Source organism: Mustelus asterias, chromosome 19, assembly GCF_964213995.1.
Source record: "Mustelus asterias chromosome 19, sMusAst1.hap1.1, whole genome shotgun sequence".
Taxonomy (NCBI): Eukaryota; Metazoa; Chordata; class Chondrichthyes; order Carcharhiniformes; family Triakidae; genus Mustelus; species Mustelus asterias.
In genome coordinates, this window is record NC_135819.1 from 7,991,940 (window position 1) to 8,013,889 (window position 21,950).

Genomic DNA, 21,950 nt, shown 5'->3' on the forward strand with positions numbered 1-21,950 from the left:
ATGACGTGGAGATGCCGGTGGTGGACTGGGGTGTGCACAGCAAGAAGTCTCACAATACCAGGTTAAAGTCCAACAGGTTTATTTGGAATCACGAGTTTTTGGAGCACTGCAATCCAGAGGCAGACTCACCTGATGGAGGGGCAGCGCTCCGAAAGCTCGTGAATCCAAATAAAGCTGTTGGACTTTAACGTGGTGTTGTGAGACTTCTTGCTGTTGTATTTAAAGCAGCAGGTTGTGTTTCACCCTCAAAGCCAGAAGCTCTGGGTGTGAGTTCCCCTCCAGCATTTGATAACCATCCTATGTTCATATTGTAGCCAGACTCGTTGATTATCAACTTTAAATTCTTCCAATATTCCCATGGCGAGTGGGAGTATGTCCTGGTCAGCCATGCCTAATGTGGGGCGTCACCCCTCGATATGTAGTCCCTAGCGACAGGCTAGCAACCTGTTCCAAAAAAGAACAGGACGGCCTCAACCGGGATCTTGGGTTCATGTCACACTATCTGTAACCCCCCCACGACTTGCCTGGGCTTGCAAAATCTCACTAATTGTCCTGTCTGGAGACAATACACATCTCTTTAACCTGTGCTTAACCCTCTCTCCACTCACATTGTCTGTACCTTTAAGACTTGATTACCTGTAAAGACTCGCATTCCAATCATTATTTTGTAAATTGAGTTTGTGTCTTTATATGCCCTGTTTGTGAACAGAACTCCCACTCACCTGATGAAGGAGCAGCACTCCGAAAGCTAGTGGCTTGTGCTACCAAATAAACCTGTTGGACTTTAACCTGGTGTGGTGAGACTTCTTACTGTGCCCACCCCAGTCCAACGCCGGCATCTCCACACCAAAAAAGAACTAGCCAGAGAAACATGCTTTGTCTGCGGCAGCTGGTGAAATTTAAATTCAATGAAGAAATCTGGAATATAAAGCTAGTCTGAGTCAATCTTCTCTGTCAATACGTTACCCGCTATACCATTGGATGTGGTACTTCATTAACTGCCTTCTTGAAATCTGAGTACAACACGTCCACAAGCAAGGAAAATGGGTGCTGTGGCTCTGTTACATAATGAAGGAGGAAGTAAATTCTGGAAACAATCTGGGTCGAGATGGGAAATGGCAAAGACAAGAAGTCAATTGTGGGCATTGTACAGGCCCCAAAACTGTAACAAAATGGTAATGAGTTTACAAGAATGTTGCCAGGGCTAGAAGAATGTCGCTACCAGGAGAGGTTGGATAGATTGGGGTTATTTTCCTTGAAACAAAGAAGACTGAGGGGTGATTTGATAGAGGTGCACTAAATTATGGAGGGGAAGGGATAGAGTGGACAGGATAAAATTGTTTTCCTTGATGGAGAATTCTAGAACCAGGTGACATAGATTCAAGGTAAGCGGTGGAAGGTGTAGAGGGGACATGAGGAAGAACGTTTTCTCCACAGAGGGTGGTCTGGAATTCGCTGCCCGAGTTGGTGGTGGGGGCAGAGAGCTGAAACTCTTTTAAAAAGTACCCAGATTTGCACCTTAAGTGCTGTGAGCCACTGGGCTATGGGCCGGGTGCAGGAGGGTGGGATTAGAAACGGCACCTGGGTTTCTTCGGGCTGACAGGGACAAGATGGGCTGAATGGCCTCTTTCTGTGCTGCAACCTTTCTACGGTGGAGCATAAAGGAAAATAGTAATTGGAGCTTGTCAGAAAGGTATGGCAGAGAGTTCCAAAGTCACACAATCCACAAAGAAACTAAAATTCTCCAAATTGCTCCAAGGGCAATCCCTAATGTTAAAACAGTGCCCCCTAGTTCTGTACTCACCACTAGAGGAAACATCCTTTCCATATCCAGCATTCAGGATCCTATTCACATAATAAAGTCACCCCTCGCTCTGGTGGAAACAAACCCAGTCTGAATAACCTTTCCTCAGAAGACAAAATCCAATGGTGTTTGCTGAGACAACAACGTGGATGTCAGGAGTGGTTTTAGTTGTGATAGTCCCAATGGAAGGGGCTAACACTCAGCTGAGATCGGTGAATTCCATTGCCATGAGTGATCCCTGTGGGCAGTCCCTCAGCTAAAATCAGGGAGAAAAAATTGGTTTTATGGTTATCAGTAGATACTTAATTCCAGGTATTTTTTATTGAATTCAATTTCAATAATTGAATTCCACCATCTGCCGTGGCGGGATTTGAACCCAGGTCACCCAGAACATTCGCTGAGTTTCTGCATTAATAGCCTAGCGATAATACCACCAGGCCATCGCCTCCCCAACTGCTGGAGAAGATCAGGCCGAAACCCTTGTCATCCCAGCTATTGTCACATCACTTCCAGCTCCTACAATACTTGAAACAAAGTGAAGGGCTGCAGCAGCACGGAGGGCTGGAGCTATTAGCTGGAGAAAGCATTGGTTAGACAATAGAAAGAAAAGATCGACCCAGAAATAGAAATGACCCAAGTTCGGCTGCAGCGAGCAGGGAGGCTCCACTGGGACCAGTCTCCGTCAGTGCAAGTTACAGCCTACAGCGGTGACCTTGAGACGGGATTTCTGACCACACTATATTGTGTGGGGAGGTAATGCATTCAGAGGGAGAGGGGTCAGATATCATTCAAATGGACTCACCCAACTTCATGCTTCGATTAGTGGAAACTGGAACTTGATATTCAGGTTAATGCACAGAACAATTAAAATTAGCATTGTGACTACAAAATGAAGCACGTCACCTTGCAGGATCTGAAATATCTTGTTTACACATTGCAAACATCTCTGCAATGAGAGACTATGATTGTGAAAGTCATAGAATCACAGTTTGCTACAGTGCAGGAGGAGGCCATTTGGCCCATCGAGTCTGCACCGACCACAATCCCACCCAGGCCCTATCCCCATAACCCTGTGCATTTACCTGAGCTAGTCCCCCTGACACTAAGGCGCAATTTAGCACGGCCAATGCACCATAACCCGCACATCTTTCAGACTGTGGGAGGAAACCGGAGCACCCGGTGGAAACCCATGCAGACACGGAGAGAAGGTACAGAATCCACACAGACAGTGACCCAAGCTGGGAATCAAACCCGGGTCCCTGGCGCTGTGAGGCAGCAGTGCTAACCACTGTGTCACTGTGCGACCCTGCACTGTGCGCAGCAAGACAGAATATAAACCAAGTAACAGGAGTGCTTCGTAATTATTTTAATGTCTGGAGAAGCATAATTGAACAAACTCGATTACCAAGTTATCCGACCTGCCCCAAATCTACAGCTCGTTTAAAATTGTATCAAAGAATAAACCATGCGATCAGGACTTAAAAACAAACAGTCGTTTTAAGATTGCTCCTATGCTCTCTGGGATTCGAATTGGAAAACTGCATCTAATCTATTCTGTGACAGATCAGGACAGTGACAGGAAGAGCTCTCCTCCAAAAAGAGCCATTGTCAGGAATACACAAGAAAGGTACTCGTTAGGTCTGTACTTGGGAATTTACAAGGATGAGGGGGGATCTTATTGAAACTTACAGGATACGGCGAGGCCTGGATAGAGTGGATGTGGAAAGGATCTTTCCACTAGTAGGAAAACCTAGAACCAGAGAGCACAACCTCAGACTAAAGGGACGATCCTTTAAAACAGAGATGAGGAGGAGGAATTTCTTCAGCCAGAGAGTGGTGAATCTGTGGAACTCTTTGCCGCAGAGGGCTGTGGAGGCCAGGTCATTGAGTGCCTTTAAGACAGAGATAGATAGGTTCGTGATTAATAAGGGGATCAGGGGTTATGGGGAAAAGGCAGGAGAATGGGGATGAGAAAAATATCAGCCATGATTGAATGGCGAAGCAGACTCGATGGGCCGAGTGGCCTCATTCTGCTCCTATGTCTTATGTACTTTTATCTTTAATTTGACTGTACCAAGCCAGACCTTGGGCTCTGAGGGGGTTGTGGCCTGTCACACTGCTCCATCTGGTGGTTCAAACAACAAATGGCAACTTTAATGTGGTAAGAAGTTTAACAACACCAGGTTAAAGTCCAACAGGTTTATTTGGTAGCAAAAGCCACATCAATAGTGTGGCTTTTGCTACCAAATAAACCTGTTGGACTTTAACCTGGTGTTGTTAAACTTCTTACTGTGTTTACCCCAGTCCAACGCCGGCATCTCCACATCATAACTTTAATGTGAACAAGCTAGATCTTTATTGCTTTGTCATATCATCAAATCAGAGAGGCTGCTTCCTGCCAGCGTCACCCTGTAATTATCCACAGGAATACCTTACCCACTGATTGATATCCTGCTGTATCGTAATCTCAAACAGCAGGGGCGGAACCACGCAAGGTTAAGCCTACAAAAAGAGTTGGAGAGGATGCAATGGGGGTGCTCGACTATGAATAGGGAGCAAACTCAAAGGCCCAGGATGTCATTTCTGACTTTGGCCAAAGGTATGTTACAAACAGGTGAGGAACAACAAACTGTTTCGTCAGCCTCCTCTGTTGATCACAGTAAGAAGTCTCACAACACCAGGTTAAAATCCAACAGGTTTATTTGGAATCACGAGCTTTCAGAGTGCTGCTCCTTCACACACACACACATCTCAGAAGAAAAGTTAGAGCCCAAATTAAAGTTAAAAGAATATACAATTAAGTCCTTTGCTTATCCTTGGGGGTGTGGATTGTTGCGACTGTTTGAAGTTACCTTTAAAGTCCAGGAGTTGAATTGTAATCCATGTAACATTTTGCTGGAACCAATTTTCTTCCTTTTAATTCCATCTCCCAGAAATTGGTGGGTTTCTCCCGAGGTTACTTTCTGATGGCTAATCATTATCTATTGCTTTGGATTTTTGTATCGTAGAGATTTTTTTGTTCTGGACAGAGATTCCTCACTCTTCAGCAGTTTTTCCCCCAAATGACTTTGTGTGTCTGGCTTGGCAAAACCAGTTCTCAAAAACACCTGTCTGTACATTCCCAAAAAGGAATTTGATGAACATGTCTTACAATCACTGTTGCAGAACATTTTCATCTTTCATTTAATTTTGACACATTTCAAGGTGGTTTAAGCGAACAGGAAAGGGGCTATCCAATCCTCCACGGTGGGGTTTGTGCGCCTGTTGGCTGCATCTGGCTGGTTAGCAGTTCTCATTCTGTTTGCCGTTGATTAAAATTCAGGAACTTTGCATTTTTATTCTTCCCCTACCTGAGAGTGGTGGGTTTTGTAGGTTTGAGATTTCTCTTCACTTCCTTTCGGAAGGTTCTTGTTTCCTTCTTTCAGTTCACATTTTAAAGCAGCGTGCTGTCTCTTTTTTTAAAAAAAAGTACCAAATTTCCGTCAACTGAAAGGCTTTTAAAAATGAATTTTCAGAAACAGGGGCATTTTGGTGACGGGCACAAACTGAGTGGGTTTCCGAAAGACAGTTTTTGAGAGAGAGCCAATGCTGACGAGATTACGCACCAAAGTTGTGGAGTGCAACTTGAATCCATAACTTGCTCCCAGCCAGGCAAGGCTGGTGCCCAAGGATCCGCAGTGTACAGGTGGAGGGAGGGGGAATTTAAACATTGGACAAGATCTGAGCTGATCCAAAATAGGTTTCTTTTAATGCTGCTTTTAACTCGAGATCAGGGTCGGGTTACGTTTCTCATCGCTGCCAGTTCATAGCATTGAAGCTAGAGGTAAGTAGATGGGCTGAATGGTCTGTTGCTGTGTTGGGCAGTCAATAGATGTTGATACATTTGAAGATCTTGGGAGCAAAAGGAGATTAGAGATGGGCCTGTAGTTGTAGCTGGTCCTGTTTTTTTTTTTGAGGGCTGATAGCAGCTTTCCAGTGAAGGGATACATGACCCTAAACAGGAATCACTGACAGTCGATCAGCATAGGGAGATGCTGAGTGAGCAGAGCCCTTGTGGAATTGCTGTGTTTAGAGCTATGAGGGGATGAAGGACAAGAAAGGCAGTAAGGTGTAGGGTAGCAGGAGAGAAATGGGAGGTCCAGGGTTTGGGAGGAGGAGCAGAGGCAGCTGCACTGAAGATCATACAATCAAAGACATTTCTGAATTCTTTGCCTTTGTAGAGGCAAAGTGCCTTAAGCAAGTGAATGATCACCGAGAAAAACAGCGCGAGGAGAATGGCGCAGAAGAATTTGGCTGAGGTGGGATTAGTTTGATATTGACACAGGGCTATGGGGAGAGAGATGGGCTGTTTAGCTCTACGTTTCTCTCAGTCTAACCAGGATCTGAAACAGGTGTAGTGATTTAAACGGTTGCCACTGCTCCGAGCTTGAAGCAGCCAATGATGATTTCCCCAGCCGAAGGTTCTGTACACACTGCCCAAATCCACGGAATGTAGCTCAAAACCACAACTGAACCTGGGACATTTCAGGTGTGCAAGGGTCCTTCTCACATACTGCGAAACTTTCACACATGAATACGAACAGATTAATGTTGGATCTGTAAAGCAACACGGCAATGTGTTCACAGAACACCAACAGACATGCAGTGTGTGTGGACAGATAAACCACAAACACTTAGTGGCAGGAAATTAGATCCCTGATCCCGAATGGGGTTTGACGTTTCAGCCTCGTTAACGCGACACGGAGGTGATACCGAGACACGGAGGTGATACCGAGGACCGAAACCACCATCTCAGAGAACTTAACGTGCACAAAGTTATCTAAAGTTCCCCACACAACACCCAGACAACGAGTTACTGCATCGTATTTTTATTTTCATACATGGTAGTCAATAACAAGAAACAAAGGTTACAACCACTACCTCGCTCGTAAAGCAGCAACCACCCCAGATCAAACAGGTCACAGTTACAGGCAGCATCAGCAACACTGGCCCCAGCAGAACAATCCGAACCACACTCTGTGCGGCACACCAGACTCATTAAAATGTGAACAGAATATAACCAGTTAATCCCAGTGTGGAGAATACTATTGTGGCGTCAACAGAGCTCAGAACTGAAAACAAAATCACGTATCGCAACTGCTGTAAATCTCTTATCCAAATTCCTATGTCAAGTTGACAAAATAAGGACCTTGAACAGAAAACCAACTGCTGCAAATCCTGAAACTATTTCACCCGTCGTTCAGCTTCCTTCTCATCATCCCGCAGAAATGTCTTCAGACCGAGGGAGCAAAACATTTGGCTGTGGACTCTCACAGCAGGGACACTCAAATGTGAAGCCATTGCCAGTCAGGTCTTGTGTGTCAGCAATAATTTCAGTCAGGGATTCTACCTTTATTCTCCTCCCCCCGCCCCGTTATATTCCTATTCCAATTTTAATTCATGAAGTGAGATGTACAGACACCCTCCCCAGCCTGCTTCCTTGAAGAATTTTCAACAACCCCCACCCATTCATCGTAAGGACTCTCTCTCTCTCTCCTAAAGATGTTGACTGGTGTGGGGCCTTGGTTCCACAGGCAATGGTAGCTTGTACTCGCTCGCTCTCTCCAGTCCCTCCTCCAGGAAACCTACATCTCTGCACAGGCCTCAGCAGAGAATACTGGGGGTGGGGGGTAGGGGGGGTAGGGGGGCAACTCAGGAGGGTATCTCTGCAGAGTCACAAATGGGGTATAACCCAGCACATGCCAGGGGGGTTGAAGGTAGCTGGCACCTTGCCAGCTCTGTGGCTCTGCACACACGGAGTGGCGTTGCATCAACCCAATGAAGCAAAGGGCGAAGCAGTCACTCGCTCCGACAATTGAGAAGCTTTTCACCCGCACAGGTGCCAGCCGATCCAGAGTTACTGCATTCGAGAAAAGCAGCCTGCATGCTCTCAAAACGTGTGCTTCCATTCAAAAAGCAGTTATTTGTATAGGACTTTAACCTTCCATTCAATAGATATATTGAACTGACGTGAACCCCTATGAGTCAGTGAACAGGATGGAGTTTGTAACTCAACACAGCATTTTAAACTAGGAGATATAGAAACAAAAAAAAAAAATAGATTTATTTTTCTTCACCGCTTTCCTTTTTAACTTCTTCATACACAGGATCCTCATCCTCTGTGCTCTTCTCCTCTTCCTCCTCTGCAGCCTTTGCATTCGGAATCCAAAGCCCAGAGTCAATACAGCGCTGCATGTGGTATTTGGCTTCCTGGAAACGGCACAGTGCATTCAGGATTAACACGATGCAAACTTGCCCCTTCAGAGGAGGCAAAGAAAAGCAGCAGCAGAGGCTCGGGAAGCCCTCGGGTATCCCAGGCTTCTTTTTTTTGGGACAGAAACAGAAAATGCTGGAAAATCTCGGCAGGTCAGTGGGAAGAGAATAGAGCCAACGTTTTCGAGTCAGGTTGACCTTTTGTCAGAGCTCGGCCAAAGGGTCATCTGGACTCGAAACGTTGGTTCTCTTTCCCCCTTCACAGATGCTGTCAAAGCTCCTGAGATCTTCCAGCATTTTCTTTTCTTGTTTGAGATTCCAGCATCCACGGCCTTTTTGGGAAGTGAGTCTAGGAGCATCACGGGGCACCAGGCCACCAAAGAAAACTCCTGATTGTGATCCAATATCCAGACATGCCCAGCTTCCACAGCTAGGGTCAGTGCCCCGGGGAGTCAGGGGCACAGATCACTAACACCTCAAATTGAAGTATATTTTGTATTTGAATTCAGAGGTACGAAACACACAAAGGAATCCCAAGGACAACAAAACGGCAAACAAGAGGGAGGAACAACCATCATCACGAGGAAAATTAATGGGACGAAAGGTTGACAAGACCTCTGGACATGATGGCCTGCATCCTCGGGTCCAGGGAAATGAGTGGCTGCCGTGACAGTGGAGCCATTGGCTGCAATCCTCCAAAATTCCCAAGATCCTGGAAGGACCCCAGCTGATTGGAAAACCGCAAACGCAGTTCAAGAAAGGAGGGAGACAGAAAGTACGAGACCAGTTAACACAAGGCTTGTCACTGGGAAAATACTCAAATCCATTATTAATGAGGCATTAGTTGGTCACTTAGAGAATCACATTACAATCAGGCAGAATCAACACGGTTTTAGGAAAAGAAAATCATGTTTGACAGATTCCCTAATAGTTCTTTGAGGATGTAATGAACAGGGTGGATAAAGGGGAACCAGTAGATGTAGTGTAGGATTTCCAAAAGGCATTCAAAAAGATGACACCTTTTTGTTTTATTCATTCATAGGACATGGGCGTCGCTGGCTGGGCCCAGCATTTATTGCCCATCCCTGGTTGCCCTTGGAGGGCAGTTGTGAGTCAACCACATTGCTGTGGCTCTGGAGTCACATGTAGGCCAGACCGGGTAAGGACGGCAGATTTCCTTCCCTAAAGGACATTGGACCCAAAAGGTTGACTGGAGGATTGGATAACTCTTTTGGGCAGTCGGCGCAGACCTGATGGGTCGAATGGCCTCCTTCTGCACTGCAGGGATTCTATGAAAAGTGGGACCAAAATTATCTCGAACATTCGAGGTCAGGTGGTGTGGAAACAGCAACAGGAAGCAGCAGCCACTAAGTACAGAAGTAACAGTTCTAGATTAGTCCAGGAGCAGCAGCTTCTGGATGTGTCACAGGAGATACTCACTGTTGGGTCCAATTTGCTGATGACATCCTGCAACATCTGAATATTTTTTGAATCAAAGCAATCCTTCATCTCCTGAAAAGACAGTATTAGCAGAATTAGAAGCAGCAAAAGGGGAAACCCTCTGATAAACTGACTGAATTATACAGGGGGTCGGGAGTAACTTGGAAAATCAATCATTGCAAATTGGGAAGCTCACCATCTGTATCAGTGATTGAGGGTAACAGAGACAGGCGCCATTTTAGAAACCCCAGTCGGGGAGACTGGGAATCTGCAGAGAAAAGGTCAGCTTCTCAGCTGTGACTCTCCCAGGTCATGAATAAGAGAGAGACATCTCTCTTCACACCATGTCACCAGGCCTGTTGAATATTTCCAGCATTTTCTCTTTATATTTCCAGTTTCCAAGCATGTTGCTGCTTTAACAAGATGCACCGTTAAGATTTGTATGTGGTTCTGGAATTCCCTCCATTTTCCCAATCCGCACCCTTGCTCAGGACATTTTTTGGGAGTAAATAAAATTACACAATGCTAGTTTCTGTCATTTGGAAGCACGATGCTGGAGGAGCTTTGTGCACATTGCACCTCACCCGGTTATCAGGTTCCCCTCCTGAAAAATGTGTATCCTCCCACACAGAGGAATGCTGGGTGGCACAGTGGCCCTGTGGTTAGCACTGCTGCCTCACAGCGCCAGGGACCCGGGTTCGATTCCAGGCTTGGGTCACTGTCTGTGTGGAGTTTGCACGTTCTTCCCGTGTCTGCATGGGTTTCCTCCCACAGTCTGAAAGACGTGCTGGTTAGGGTGCATTGGCCGTGCTAAATTCTCCCTCAGTGTTACCCGAACAGGCGCCGGAGTGTGGCGACCAGGGGATTTTCACAGTAACTTCATTGCAGTGTTAATGTAAGCCTACTTGTGACACTAAAAAATAAACTTAAAAAACTTAAACTTAAAGCCATGAAAGATGAGCAAGGTATAAATCTGCATTGCTTTGACGCCAGTATCTAGGTTCATTGAATGAACAAATGTCTGGTTGTGACAGAAGATGAGAATGAGGGAACTGCTTGAACTGAATTGGCCAGAGGTAGAATTCACAGGCTGTGGGCAGGTGGCTGACTGCAGCGAGGGACACAGTTAGCAGAGGATGTGCAGCACCCTCTCTGCAGAGCGAGAGAAGGAAGGAAACAGGAACACAGAGGAACAGAATACCTAACGGGTGGCTGACCCAACTCCTCAGTGACTCCAGCGAGTCACGGCAGCATTGCAAAGTGATGGACTCACCACGGGCAGACCCTCGTACACCTCCACCGGATCCAGCCCACCAGGTCCCAGCCGTTTCTGACGTTCCTCCTCCTCGTATTCCTTCATTGCCTTTTCTATCCTTGCCTGAGCACGACCTTTCACCCTCTCCTTAAATGCTCCGAGCTCATCATTAAAAGCCTCGATGTATTGTTTATCTGCCGTCTGGGAAAAGGAGAGCAGTTTAAAACCATCAAACCAACATCAGCAATACCGTTCAATCCAGCCACTTTAACACGCAGGCCACTGTCCCCACCGCCCACACTGCCCCCCGCCCCACCGCCCCACACTGGCCCCCCGCCCCACACTGGCCCCCCCGCCCACACTGGCCCCCCGCCCCACACTGGCCCCCCGCCCCACACTGGCCCCCCGCCCCACACTGGCCCCCCGCCCCACACTGGCCCCCCCACCCACACTGGCCCCCCCACCCACACTGGCCCCCCCACCCACACTGGCCCCCCCACCCACACTGGCCCCCCCACCCACACTGGCCCCCCCACCCACACTGGCCCCCCCACCCACACTGGCCCCCCCACCCACACTGGCCCCCCCACCCACACTGGCCCCCCCACCCACACTGGCCCACGTCCCCGCCCACGCTGGCCCCAGCCCGACACTGCCCCCCCACCCGACTCTGCCCCCGCGGCCCCCCACCCACACTGCCCCCCCCCCCCCCCGGCTCACACTGTGCCCCCACCCCTGATAACACTGCCCCCGCCCACACTGCCCCACGTCCCCGCCCACACTGCCCCACCGCCCACCCACCCACAGTGGCCCCCACCCGACACTGACCCCCACGGCCCCCCACCCACACTGCGCCCCCGCCCCTGCTCACACTGCCCCCGCCCACACTGCCCCACGTCCCCGCCCACACCGCCCCTGCATCCCCGCCCACACTGCCCCCGCTCACTGGACCGGGCGTCACAGGCTCTCACCAAAGCAGCTATTCCTCACCCTGTATCTGGGCATCACAACCGATACCAATCTCGAAGCCAATGCACCCACAAAACAGGAAAGAAAGTGGCTGAGTGAGACTGGTGCACGATGGGCAGGAAGTGCTAAGTCCCTTGGTCAAACAGTGATGGGCGCTGGGCACCGTGTTTCACTCACTGCCTCTGGGGGGGAGGGTAGTTACTAAAACTGTTGTTGCGATCACTCTTCAACATTCTAAATGCATCAATGTATTTAAAACAACCAAAGTATTCAATCAGGTTGATGCAGAACTATTTCCCCCGGTGAGGGAATGAAGAATAATTGGGTAAATCTTTAGATCAAATTCGAAGCAAGCCATTCAGTGAATCGAGAATTACTCACTCACGTCAGGGGGATTTGTAGGTTAAATGTGTGGGGTCACGGGGATAGGGCCTGGATGGGATTGTGGCTGGTGCAGACTCGATGGGCTGAATGGCCTCCTTCTGTACTGTGGGGATTCTATGATAATCTCTACGACATTCCTGAAATCAAGTTCTTTCACAAGAAGGTTGTTGATATTGGATCAGTTTACCCAATGGAGCGCTAAGATTATAAAGGGATATGGAATAAGACAGAGCAACCAGGGATGACATAGTGGTTAGCACTGCTGCCTCACAACGCCAGAGACCTGGGTTCAATTCCCGCCTCAGGTCACTGTCTGTGGGGAGTCTGCACGTTCTCCCCGTGTCTGCGTAAGTTTCCTCCCACAGTCTGAAAGACGTGCTGGTTCGGTGGACTGGCCATGCTAAATTGCCTCTTAGTGTCCCAAGATGTGTAGGTTAAAAGTATTAGCCATGGTAAATGTGTGGGGTTACAGAGATAGGGCAGGGGAGAGTACCTGGCTAAGATGCTCTGTCAGAGCTGGTGCAGACTCGATGGGCTGAATAGCTCTTCGACACTGTGGTGATTCTGATTGGATTTAAAAGGCAGAACAAGCAGGTGAGGGGACTGAATGGCTCCCTCCTGACCCAATCCTAATGAGCAGGATTCCAGAGCTTTCCCCTCAGGTGATAGCAAATGCTGTACCCCATTGCTGCCCCCAATGAAACCCATTGAGATCATTCAGATGATGGGACCCTTCCTGTTCTCCAAGTCCAGTTCCACACGAGATCCCTGTCTATTCCAGTCACCTTGGGAGTGACCATTCCTTTAGCGAACTCCTAACAGTTGTTGTGGCAACAAGAGGGTGCCATTTGGCCCATCAAGCACATGCCAGCTCTTCTGTAGAGCAACCACGTCAGTCCCATTCTTCCACTCTGTCCCCACGGACCCCAGATCCAGCGGCTGTCCTTTCACTGAAAATCCCTCACACTTGTCAGAACGACACAGCAAGAAATGGAACAAAAACTCAATGTGCTAAAAATACAAAGAGGAAATTAAACCACAAGGAGCTCAACTGATTTCCAACATAATAGAAATACAGTTATCAGCAATAAAGGAGAAAAACCCGAAGTTAGTTCCTCGCCTGTCTCTGTTGACATTTATGAAGTGCTGGGTTGGGTTGGGGAGTGGAAATTTATCGCCAGTGATAATCATCGCTCCACAGTTAATAGCAGCCAGAGCACAAGGTCAAATATGAAGCCATATTTCAGACAGGCCATCTTAAAATAAAACAGGGTGAAGCAAACTCCCAACTGTTAGAAATGAGATAGACTATTAACCATTTCCAGACCTTGATTTTGGTGAAGAACTGTCGGAAACAAGCTCTGGGATCCACCTTAAGGCTCTTGGCAAGTTCCAGGATAAATTGCATCACGATTGTCTGGTGAGCGACCTGCTCCATCAGTGAGTGTTTCTGCAAATGGAACCCACAAATACAAGTTTAACATAAAGCAGGCCAAAGGCAATCAGAATCGACCTTGCTGGATGGAATTGAATGATATTCCTATTGGAGAGATGCAGGAATTCCCCATCGTAAGTGTCTTTCTACCTCTGTTGAAATCCCATTTCATTCCCCACACACAGTCCAAATGAGAAACCATGCCTTCAGTGTCACCCTAACCTTGTAAAGACTCCACCAGTTGTCTGCAGTGACTGATTACTCCGAGGGTTACAGACTTGCCACTGTACCTCCATGTGCAGCGTGGAACAACACTGCCGGAAGCTGAAATACATGAACTTCACAGACACTGGTTAAAAAAGGCACATTGCACAGATTGATACAGCGCACAGCCTGCCCTCTGGGGCTGGTTCACAACAATACAACTGCAAACTGAGTGTCAGGGGATCACCAGCAAAACTGAGTATTCACCTGCAGCCCACATTAACAACAAGAAAGACCATAAGACACAGGAGCAGAATTAGGCCACTCGGCCCATCGAGACTGCTCCGCCATTCAATCATGGCTGATATTTTTCTCATCCCCATTCTCCTGTCTTTTCCCCATAACCCCTGATCCCCTTATTAATCAAGAACCTATCTATCTCTGTCTTAAAGACACTCAATGACCTGGCCTCCACAGCCTTCTGCGGCAAAGAGTTCCACAGATTCACCACTCTCTGGCTGAAAAAATTCCTCCTCATCTCTGTTTTAAAGGATCGTCCCTTTAGCCTGACATTGTGCCCTCTGGTTCTAGTTTTTCCTACTCGTGGAAACATCCTCTCCATGCCCACTCTATCCAGGCCTCGCAGTATCCTGTAAGTTTCAATAAGATCCCCCCCTCATCCTTCTGAACTCCAACGAGTACAGACCCAGAGTCCTCAACTATTCCTCATATGACAAGCTCTTCATTCCAGGGATCATTCTTGTGAACCTCCGCTGGACCCTTTCCAAGGCCAGCACATCTTTCCTTCGAGATGCGACCCAAAACTGCTCACAATACTCCAAATGGGGTCTGACCAGATTATAATACAATACAAAATTACATCTGATAACTTTTGCAATGTATCGAATCTGATTCACCTTCCTGGGGAATACATCCTGCACACTCCACATGGAGAATTGGGGTCAAATAGGAACAAAAATGGAGATTTTATTACTGAAGGCCGAGAGGTGGCTAAATGCACACTCTGCACCTTGACAAACACAGTAAGAAGCTTCACAACACCAGGTTAAAGTCCAACAGGTTTATTTGGTAGCAAAAGCCACTAGCTTTCGGAGCGCTGCCCCTTCGTCAGATGGAGTGGATATCCACTCCATCTGACGAAGGGGCAGCGCTCCGAATGCTTATGGTATTTGCTACCAAATAAACCTGTTGGACTTTAACCTGGTGTTGTGAAGCTTCTTACTGTGTTTACCCCAGTCCAACGCCGGCATCTCCACATCTTGACAAAGACAGCAGAGGAAACACTGGACGAATGAAAGATTGATGAGGAGGAGATATCAGAAAGGCTGTCTGTATTTAAAATTGCTAAGTCACCAGGACGGGATGGAATGCATCAAGGATACTGAGGGAGGGGTGGCGTTCTCGGTGGGACTGGCCATGGGCATGGAAGGGGCTGCTGAAGGAGGCTGGATGAATTTCTGCAGTGCATCTTGCATTTGGTACACGGTGCTGCCACTATGCATCAGAGGTGGAGGGAGGGGATGTTGAATGGGTTGTCAATCAAGGAGATGGCATTGCCCTGGATGGTGTCGAGCTTCTTGAGTGTTGGTGGAGCTGCACCCATCCAGGCAAGTGGAGTGTGCCACCCAACAAGCTTGTCAGCAAAACTAAACACCATGGGATGAAAGGGACAGTTGCAGCATTGATACAATATTGGCAGAGCGACAGGAGCGAGATAGCAATGGAGATCAGCTGTTTAGGAAATTGGAAGGTGGTCTAAAATGGGACACCCCTGGGGTCAGCTTCAGGGTACTTGCTTTTCTTGGTGTATTAACGATGAAGGCATGTGTAGATTGTCAGCACTGTGAACTGGGAGGATAGTGACGAACTTCAGGATAACAGACAGCTAATGGAATGAGTGAACATGTGGCTAATCAAAGTTAATGCTGAGTGTGAGAAGTGATACATTTTGAGAGGAAGAATGAGGAGAGGTGATATCAAACAAAGGGTTCAATTCTGAAGAGGATGCGGGAACAGACCCTGCGGGTAAATCATTATTAGGTGGATGGAGACAGTGGCTCTCTCATTGGACCAGTAACCCAGTGGCCTAGGCTCAAATCCCATTGTGGCAGCTGGTGGAATTTAAATCCAGTGATTAAATCTGGAATTTAAAGGTCCCTCTCAGCGATGGCCATTTTATGCTTCTACATTTTGAAACGCAATAGGAGGGTCACAGTGAGATTGGTGAGCTGAAATCTGGGTTTCCTTGATTGGTCATTTATTAACTGGATTTAAATTCCCAGCCTCTATCGTGGGATTTGAACTCGTGTCTCTGAATCATCAGTCCAGATCTCTCGGTCCAGTAACACAACCACTGCACCAGGTGGACAATTGGGACTTGTATTCTCAGTGTGTATCATTTCACAAGTGCATAAAGTCAGAACAACCAGTGTTACCTCTTCAACTTCTAAATCGATGCACCAGATGACCAGGTAATTGGCCGTCTCCTCACACACAAGGTGAGGATTATCGGACAGGTATTTCTGGCTGTCATCCCAGCGGCTCAGCATGCCTGTGAATAGATAGGCCACAAGTTCATTTACATTCCCCTGACCCTGGCCAACCCTCAGTTCCACACAGCCCTGCAGCACCCGAGCCAGTCTGTCACAACTCACACAAGCAGCCCGCAGTGAGCTGTGCGCACAAGGCGGCTGTGAAAAGGAATCGCTGTCACGCCCGGTCCTGTCTTCATTACAACATCCACCAACATGCGGGGAGAAGACTCAAAACAGAACCAGAATTCAGTGCGAGCACCAGGACATGACGCTCTTGCTGGCCACCTGAGTCAGCACACGCCATGGACTAATCGCTGAGAGAGTGGTGCTGCCCGAGGGGCCACGTGCTGCCCCCGGGGGCCACGTGCTGCCCGTCAGGGTGCTGAGGGCAGCCCACAAGGCGGTTTGTTAACCGTTGCCCATGTAAGGGTTGCCACATTCCACTGATTACTGCCCACATAGCTTTTATCCTGCCTGTACGACTGAAGTGATTCGCAGTAAAGCAAGGGCAAGAGAAGGTGTGTGCTGAGTGCTCACAGCATTGACAGAACTGTGCGCTCCCTTTGCGCCCAAAGCATAAATATTTCTTTTATTTTTACTGTTTGAAGTTGACGACAGTTCTATTAATACATAAATGATTCAGCATTTTCTATCATTTAGGAAATATTTGGCCTGTGCTGAACGGATTGAATCCGATTGATGGGGTCTTGGTTGGTAAACAAGTCTGATTTCAATCTCACAGCCCATTGAGACGAGGAGGCTCACTCACTCGCCGAGGTTGCCTCTGGACATGACTCATTGATGTACATGAGCAAAGAATAGAAAGGGATTTGGGCTCCAAGGTAATGTGACCAGGAATGAAAACAAGGCAGAGAGAAAGGCACAAGCTGAGTTTCAGAATGGAAACAACATGAATAGCACAGAATCGCACTTCCATGGATCATTAATAGTGAGGGGGTGTCTGAGCTGGCTGCACTGAATTCAGTAACTGATACCAAGCCCCAGGTGAAATACAATGGAATACCATTCAGACACAAACAACTCAGATTGAAAACCCGTGTTCGCTGTGCGCTTGCAAATCAAGACCCCATGAGAGAACAGCAATCGGCCAAGCTGGGATGGACTTGCGTGGAATCTCAGAAATTCAATTCCAGCCCTGGTACAAGCAGCAGCTGATCCCATACTGTATCCCCATCGGGCTACGAGAAAACCCAGCTCACAAAGAAATCCCGCTTACCAAAGTGCTTGATCTGCTTCTCGTATTTTTCCACAAAGGTCTTGTGTTTCTTTTCTTTGTCTTCCTCGGTTTCCAGCTTGCTCGATTCCGGAGTTATATTAATGACACTCTGACAGAAAAAGAACAAAACTTGTTTACGCAATATCCAATCGTTGCCTGAAGTTCACTTACGGAATGTGGGCGTCGCTGGCGAGACCAGCCTTTATTGCCCATCCCTAATTGCCCCTTGAGAAGGTGGCGGGTGAGCCGCTGCCTTGAACCCGCTGCAGTCAATGGGGTGTAGGTACACCCACTGTGCTGTTAGAGGGGGAAATTTCAGGATTTTGACCCAGCGACGGTGAAGGAATGGCCGATCTATTTTCAAGTCAGGATGGTGGGCGACTTGGAGGGGGAACTTGCAGGTGGTGGTGTGCCCATGTCTGCTGCCCATGTCTTTCTAGATGGTAGAGGTCGTGGGTTTGGTAGGTGCAGTTGACGGAACCTTGGTGAGTTGCTGCAGTGCATCTTGTAGACGGCACACATGGCTGCTACTGTGCGCCAGTCATGGAGCGAGTGAATGTCTGTGGATGTGGTGCCAATCAAGTGGGTTGCTTTGTCCTGAATGGTGTTGAGCTTTGAGTGTTGTGGAGCTGCACCCATCCAGGCAAATGGGGAGTATTCCATTACACTCCTGACTTGTTCCTTGTAGATGGTGGACAGGCTTGTGGGAATCAGAAGAGTTACTTGCCGCAGAATTCTCAGCCTGTGACCTGCTCCAGTAGTTACAGCACCTATATGGCTCGTTCAGTTCATTTTCTGGTCAATTGTAACTCTTAGGATAGTGGTGGATTCAGAGATGGAAATCAAAGAATCCCTACAGTGCAGAGGGAGGCCATTCGATTCATCGAGTCTGCACCGACCACAACCCCATCCATGCCCTATTCCAGTAACCCCGCATATTTATCCCCCCTGGCACTAGGGGCAATTTAGCATGGCCAATCTTCCTAACCTTTAGACTGTGGGAGGAAACCGGAGCACCCGGAAGAAACCCACGCAGACACGGGGAGAACGTGCAAACTCCACACAGACGGTGAGCCGAGGCCGGAATTGAACTCAGGTCTCTGGTGCTGAGAGGCATCAGTGCTAACCACTGTGCCACTGTGCCATGAACGTCAAGGGGTGATGGTTAGATGCTCTCTTGCTGGAGACAGTCATTGCCTGGCATTTGGGTGGTGTGAATAGAATCACTGCAGTGCAGAAGGAGGCCATTCAGCCCATCGAGTCTGCACCGATTCTCCGAAGGAACATCTTACCCAGGTCCCTCCCTGCCCTATCCCTGTAACCCCACATATTTACCCTGCTAATCCATCTAATCGACACATCTTGGGACACTAAGGGGCAATTTAGCATGGCCAATCCACCTAACATCTTTGGAGTGTGGAAGGAAACCGGAGCACCTGGAGGAAACCCAGGCAGACACGGGGAGAACGTGCAAACTCCACACAGACAGTGACCTAAGGCTGGAATTGAACCCGGGTCCCCGGAGCTATGAGGCGGCCGTGTTAACCATTGTGCCGCCCCACAATGTTACTTGCCCATTGCCAGCCCATGCCTTGCTGCATTTGGACATGGACTGTTTCAGTATCTGAGGTGTCGCAAAACAGCGAACTAGATGGCTTTTTAAAGTTAAAGTTTATTTATTAGTCACAAGTAAGGCTTATTTTAACACTGCAATGCAGTTACTGTGTAATTCTCTAGTCGCCACATTCCGGCGCCTGTTCAGGTCAATGCACCCTAACCAGCACGTCTTTCGGACTGTGGGAGGAAACCGGAGCACCCGGAGGAAACCCACGCAGACACAGGGAGAACGTGCAGACTCCGTACAGACAGTGACCCAAGCCAGGAATTGAATCCAGGTCCCGGGCGCTGTGAGGCAGCAGTGTTAACCGCTGTGCCACCGTGCCGCCCATTCCAACAATTGGCAATGTTTTCATGGTCATCATTAGACCCTGGCTCTTCTAATGTTTAAATTTCACACTTGGCTGTGGTGGGATTCGAACGCGGGTCCCCAGAGCATCACGCTTGGGCTCTGCGTAACTCGTTCAGTCACAACACCACCTTGGCTGACGATCTCAGTTCATAAATCATAAGACTTTCCTTTGAATGTTACAATTGTTTCTCTAAATGCCGACTTTGTCTGAACGCCAGCTGATTTTTACCTCACCCACAGTCCAGTCATGTCGAGATTAAGTCAGAGAATTTCAATCTGATAATAAATAAGGAGCTATAACAGACAGGCTTCAATATCACAACATGCAACCAGTGTACAAATGAAAAAAAGGAATGGATAATCATCCAGCAGCTACTTTCTTGGGTATAAATACACAACTTACATTTATATAGCGCCTTCAGAAGAGTAAACCGCTAAAAGGTGCTCACAGAAGTGTAATCTGACAAATCCATACTTAAAATAAAGACGATGTGAGGACAGGTGGTTAAATGTTTTGTCCAAGAGGTAGGTTTTAAGGAACATCTTAAGAAGGAATGGGTGGTAAAATGGGTTGGTTCTGAGGAGGAAGCTCCCAGACCATGGGGCCCAGAGGCTGAAGACTCAATGCCAATGTTCGGGTGAAGGAAGAGGGGAATGTTCAAAAAGGACTGAGTCTGAGGAACACAGGAGAAGCAGGGCTGGAGAACACACCAGATTCAGGGTGGCAGTGAAAGGCATTACTGTCGAGCCTGACCCTGTCTGAATCTAAACACCCACAAACACGCAGAGAAGGCCCAATAAAGAATCATGATTCAGTCTCACCATCCAGATTTGACCGCTTGTTATCTGACTCACTAACCTGTAAAATGTACGTGGCTCCGGAATGTATGCTGTAAAGAATCTAAAAAACCCGGAATGGATTTGGACGCTTTGACATAGTGATCCTGGATGAATAAAGCAAGGAAGGGTTGAAAGAAGATGATGAGTGTTGCTGGACTGGGTGACAATACTGGGCAGAGGCGTGGTGGCCGAACAGGACAAGACAGAAAAATAAATGTTAACGTCTGTTTTTTTCCCAGTAACCAATTCAGAACCAGCACTGACGTACTGCGCTTGCTCCATGAACTAACGGGGCGGCACGGTGGCACAGTGCCACCTCCTCGCGCCAGGGACCCGGGTTCGATTCTCGGCTTGGGTCACTGTCTGTGCGGAGGCTGCACGTTCTCCCCGTGTCTGCGTGGGTTTCCCCTGGGTGCTCCGGTTTCCTCCCACAGTCCGAAAGACAGGGTGTTTGACGGGCGAGGGGAGGGGGAGTGATGATGGGAGAGGGTAGCGGGAGTGTTTGATGGGCGAGGGGAGGGGAAGTGATGATGGGAGAGGGTAGAGGGATGCTAAGTTCTCCCTCAGTGAGCCCGAACGGGTGCCGGAGTGTGGCGACTAGGGGACTTGCACGGTAACTCCATTGCGGTGTTAATGTAAGCCTACTCATGACTCAAATAAATTTGACTAACATGGCTCACAGATTCCTCACCTTACTGAATCCCTCCTTACTCAGCGTATCGACATTCCAGGGCATTGCCTTTTCCTTCTTCTTCAGCGACGTTCCTTTCTTATCCATTTCTTTCTCCTCCTTTTTCAGTTGTTTGAGCTCTGACTGTAACTTGTCAATTTCTTTCTTTGCATCGTCTGTTTCCAGCAACATCAAATCCTTGAGCTTCCTTTGGCACTCGCTGAGTTTACGCTTACAATCCCCACACGCTTTCTCGTACTCCTCCCGTTCTTTGTGTACTTCCTCCATCCGCTCGATGCGAGCCTGGAACAGACGGCAAAGAGGAGCTTTTACAAACCAACACCAGCTGATTTGCAGCGATATTCTGTCGTTTTGTTACAAGATACATCATGTGTAAAGGATGTTGCGCTTTATGAGAATAACAGTAGCACTGTGATTCACACAGTGTATTCAAGATATAGCAACACGGGAATGGTTGTTACAGAGATGTGGCCTCAATTATAGGCTAATGGCATTTAGGCACTTTCTGGGGTCAACTAAGAGGAGGATGTTTTTTAGAATCCCTGTCCAAATCTTCAGCAGTTTCTCAAGTTGCAGAAATAGCTGGCTTTCGAGTAAGCAGGAGTGATATAACAGAGCAGATACAATACTTCTACCTCGATCAGAAGGCGATGAACAGAAGTAAATAAGAACTAGGGGCAGGAGGAGGCCATTCAGCCCCTCGAGTCTGCTCCAGCATCTAATACGATCGTGGCTGATTCCACCTCAGCCTCAATTCCACTTTACTGCCCAATCACCAGAACCTTTCAACCCATTACTAATTAAAAATCTGTCCACCTCTCGCTTAAATTTACTCAATGTCCCAGACTCACCACCCTTTTGGAGAAGTAGTTTCCCCTCCTCTCTGTTTTAAATCTGCCGCCCCTTATCCTAAAA

General features: G+C 48.0%; 1 protein-coding gene across 1 annotated transcript; it reads right to left on the bottom strand.

Annotated features, from left to right (window-relative positions):
- Positions 1-6,656: 6,656 nt before the first annotated feature.
- Positions 6,657-21,315, bottom strand: cdc37 (cell division cycle 37 homolog (S. cerevisiae)). The gene is made up of 7 exons (XM_078234986.1): positions 21,036-21,315; positions 17,536-17,644; positions 16,200-16,315; positions 13,432-13,554; positions 10,770-10,952; positions 9,497-9,568; positions 6,657-8,053 (listed from the first exon to the last, which is right to left on the bottom strand). Exons 1-7 carry the CDS (start codon positions 21,300-21,302, stop codon positions 7,907-7,909), a joined length of 1,017 nt encoding a protein of 338 aa, XP_078091112.1. The 5' UTR covers positions 21,303-21,315; the 3' UTR covers positions 6,657-7,906.
- Between the last annotated feature and the right edge of the window lie 635 nt (positions 21,316-21,950).

Excerpts from the sequence above, each read along its gene's own strand:
- cdc37 (XM_078234986.1), bottom strand. The coding sequence starts at position 21,302 with ATGGAGGAAGTACACAAAGAACGGGAGGAGTACGAGAAAGCGTGTGGG. Across the intron at positions 17,645-21,035 it reads GTAAGGAGGGATTCAGTAAG|AGTGTCATTAATATAACTCC; the intron begins GTGAGGAATCTG and ends TTTTTCTGTCAG. Across the intron at positions 10,953-13,431 it reads AGTTCTTCACCAAAATCAAG|ACGGCAGATAAACAATACAT; the intron begins GTCTGGAAATGG and ends TCCTTTTCCCAG.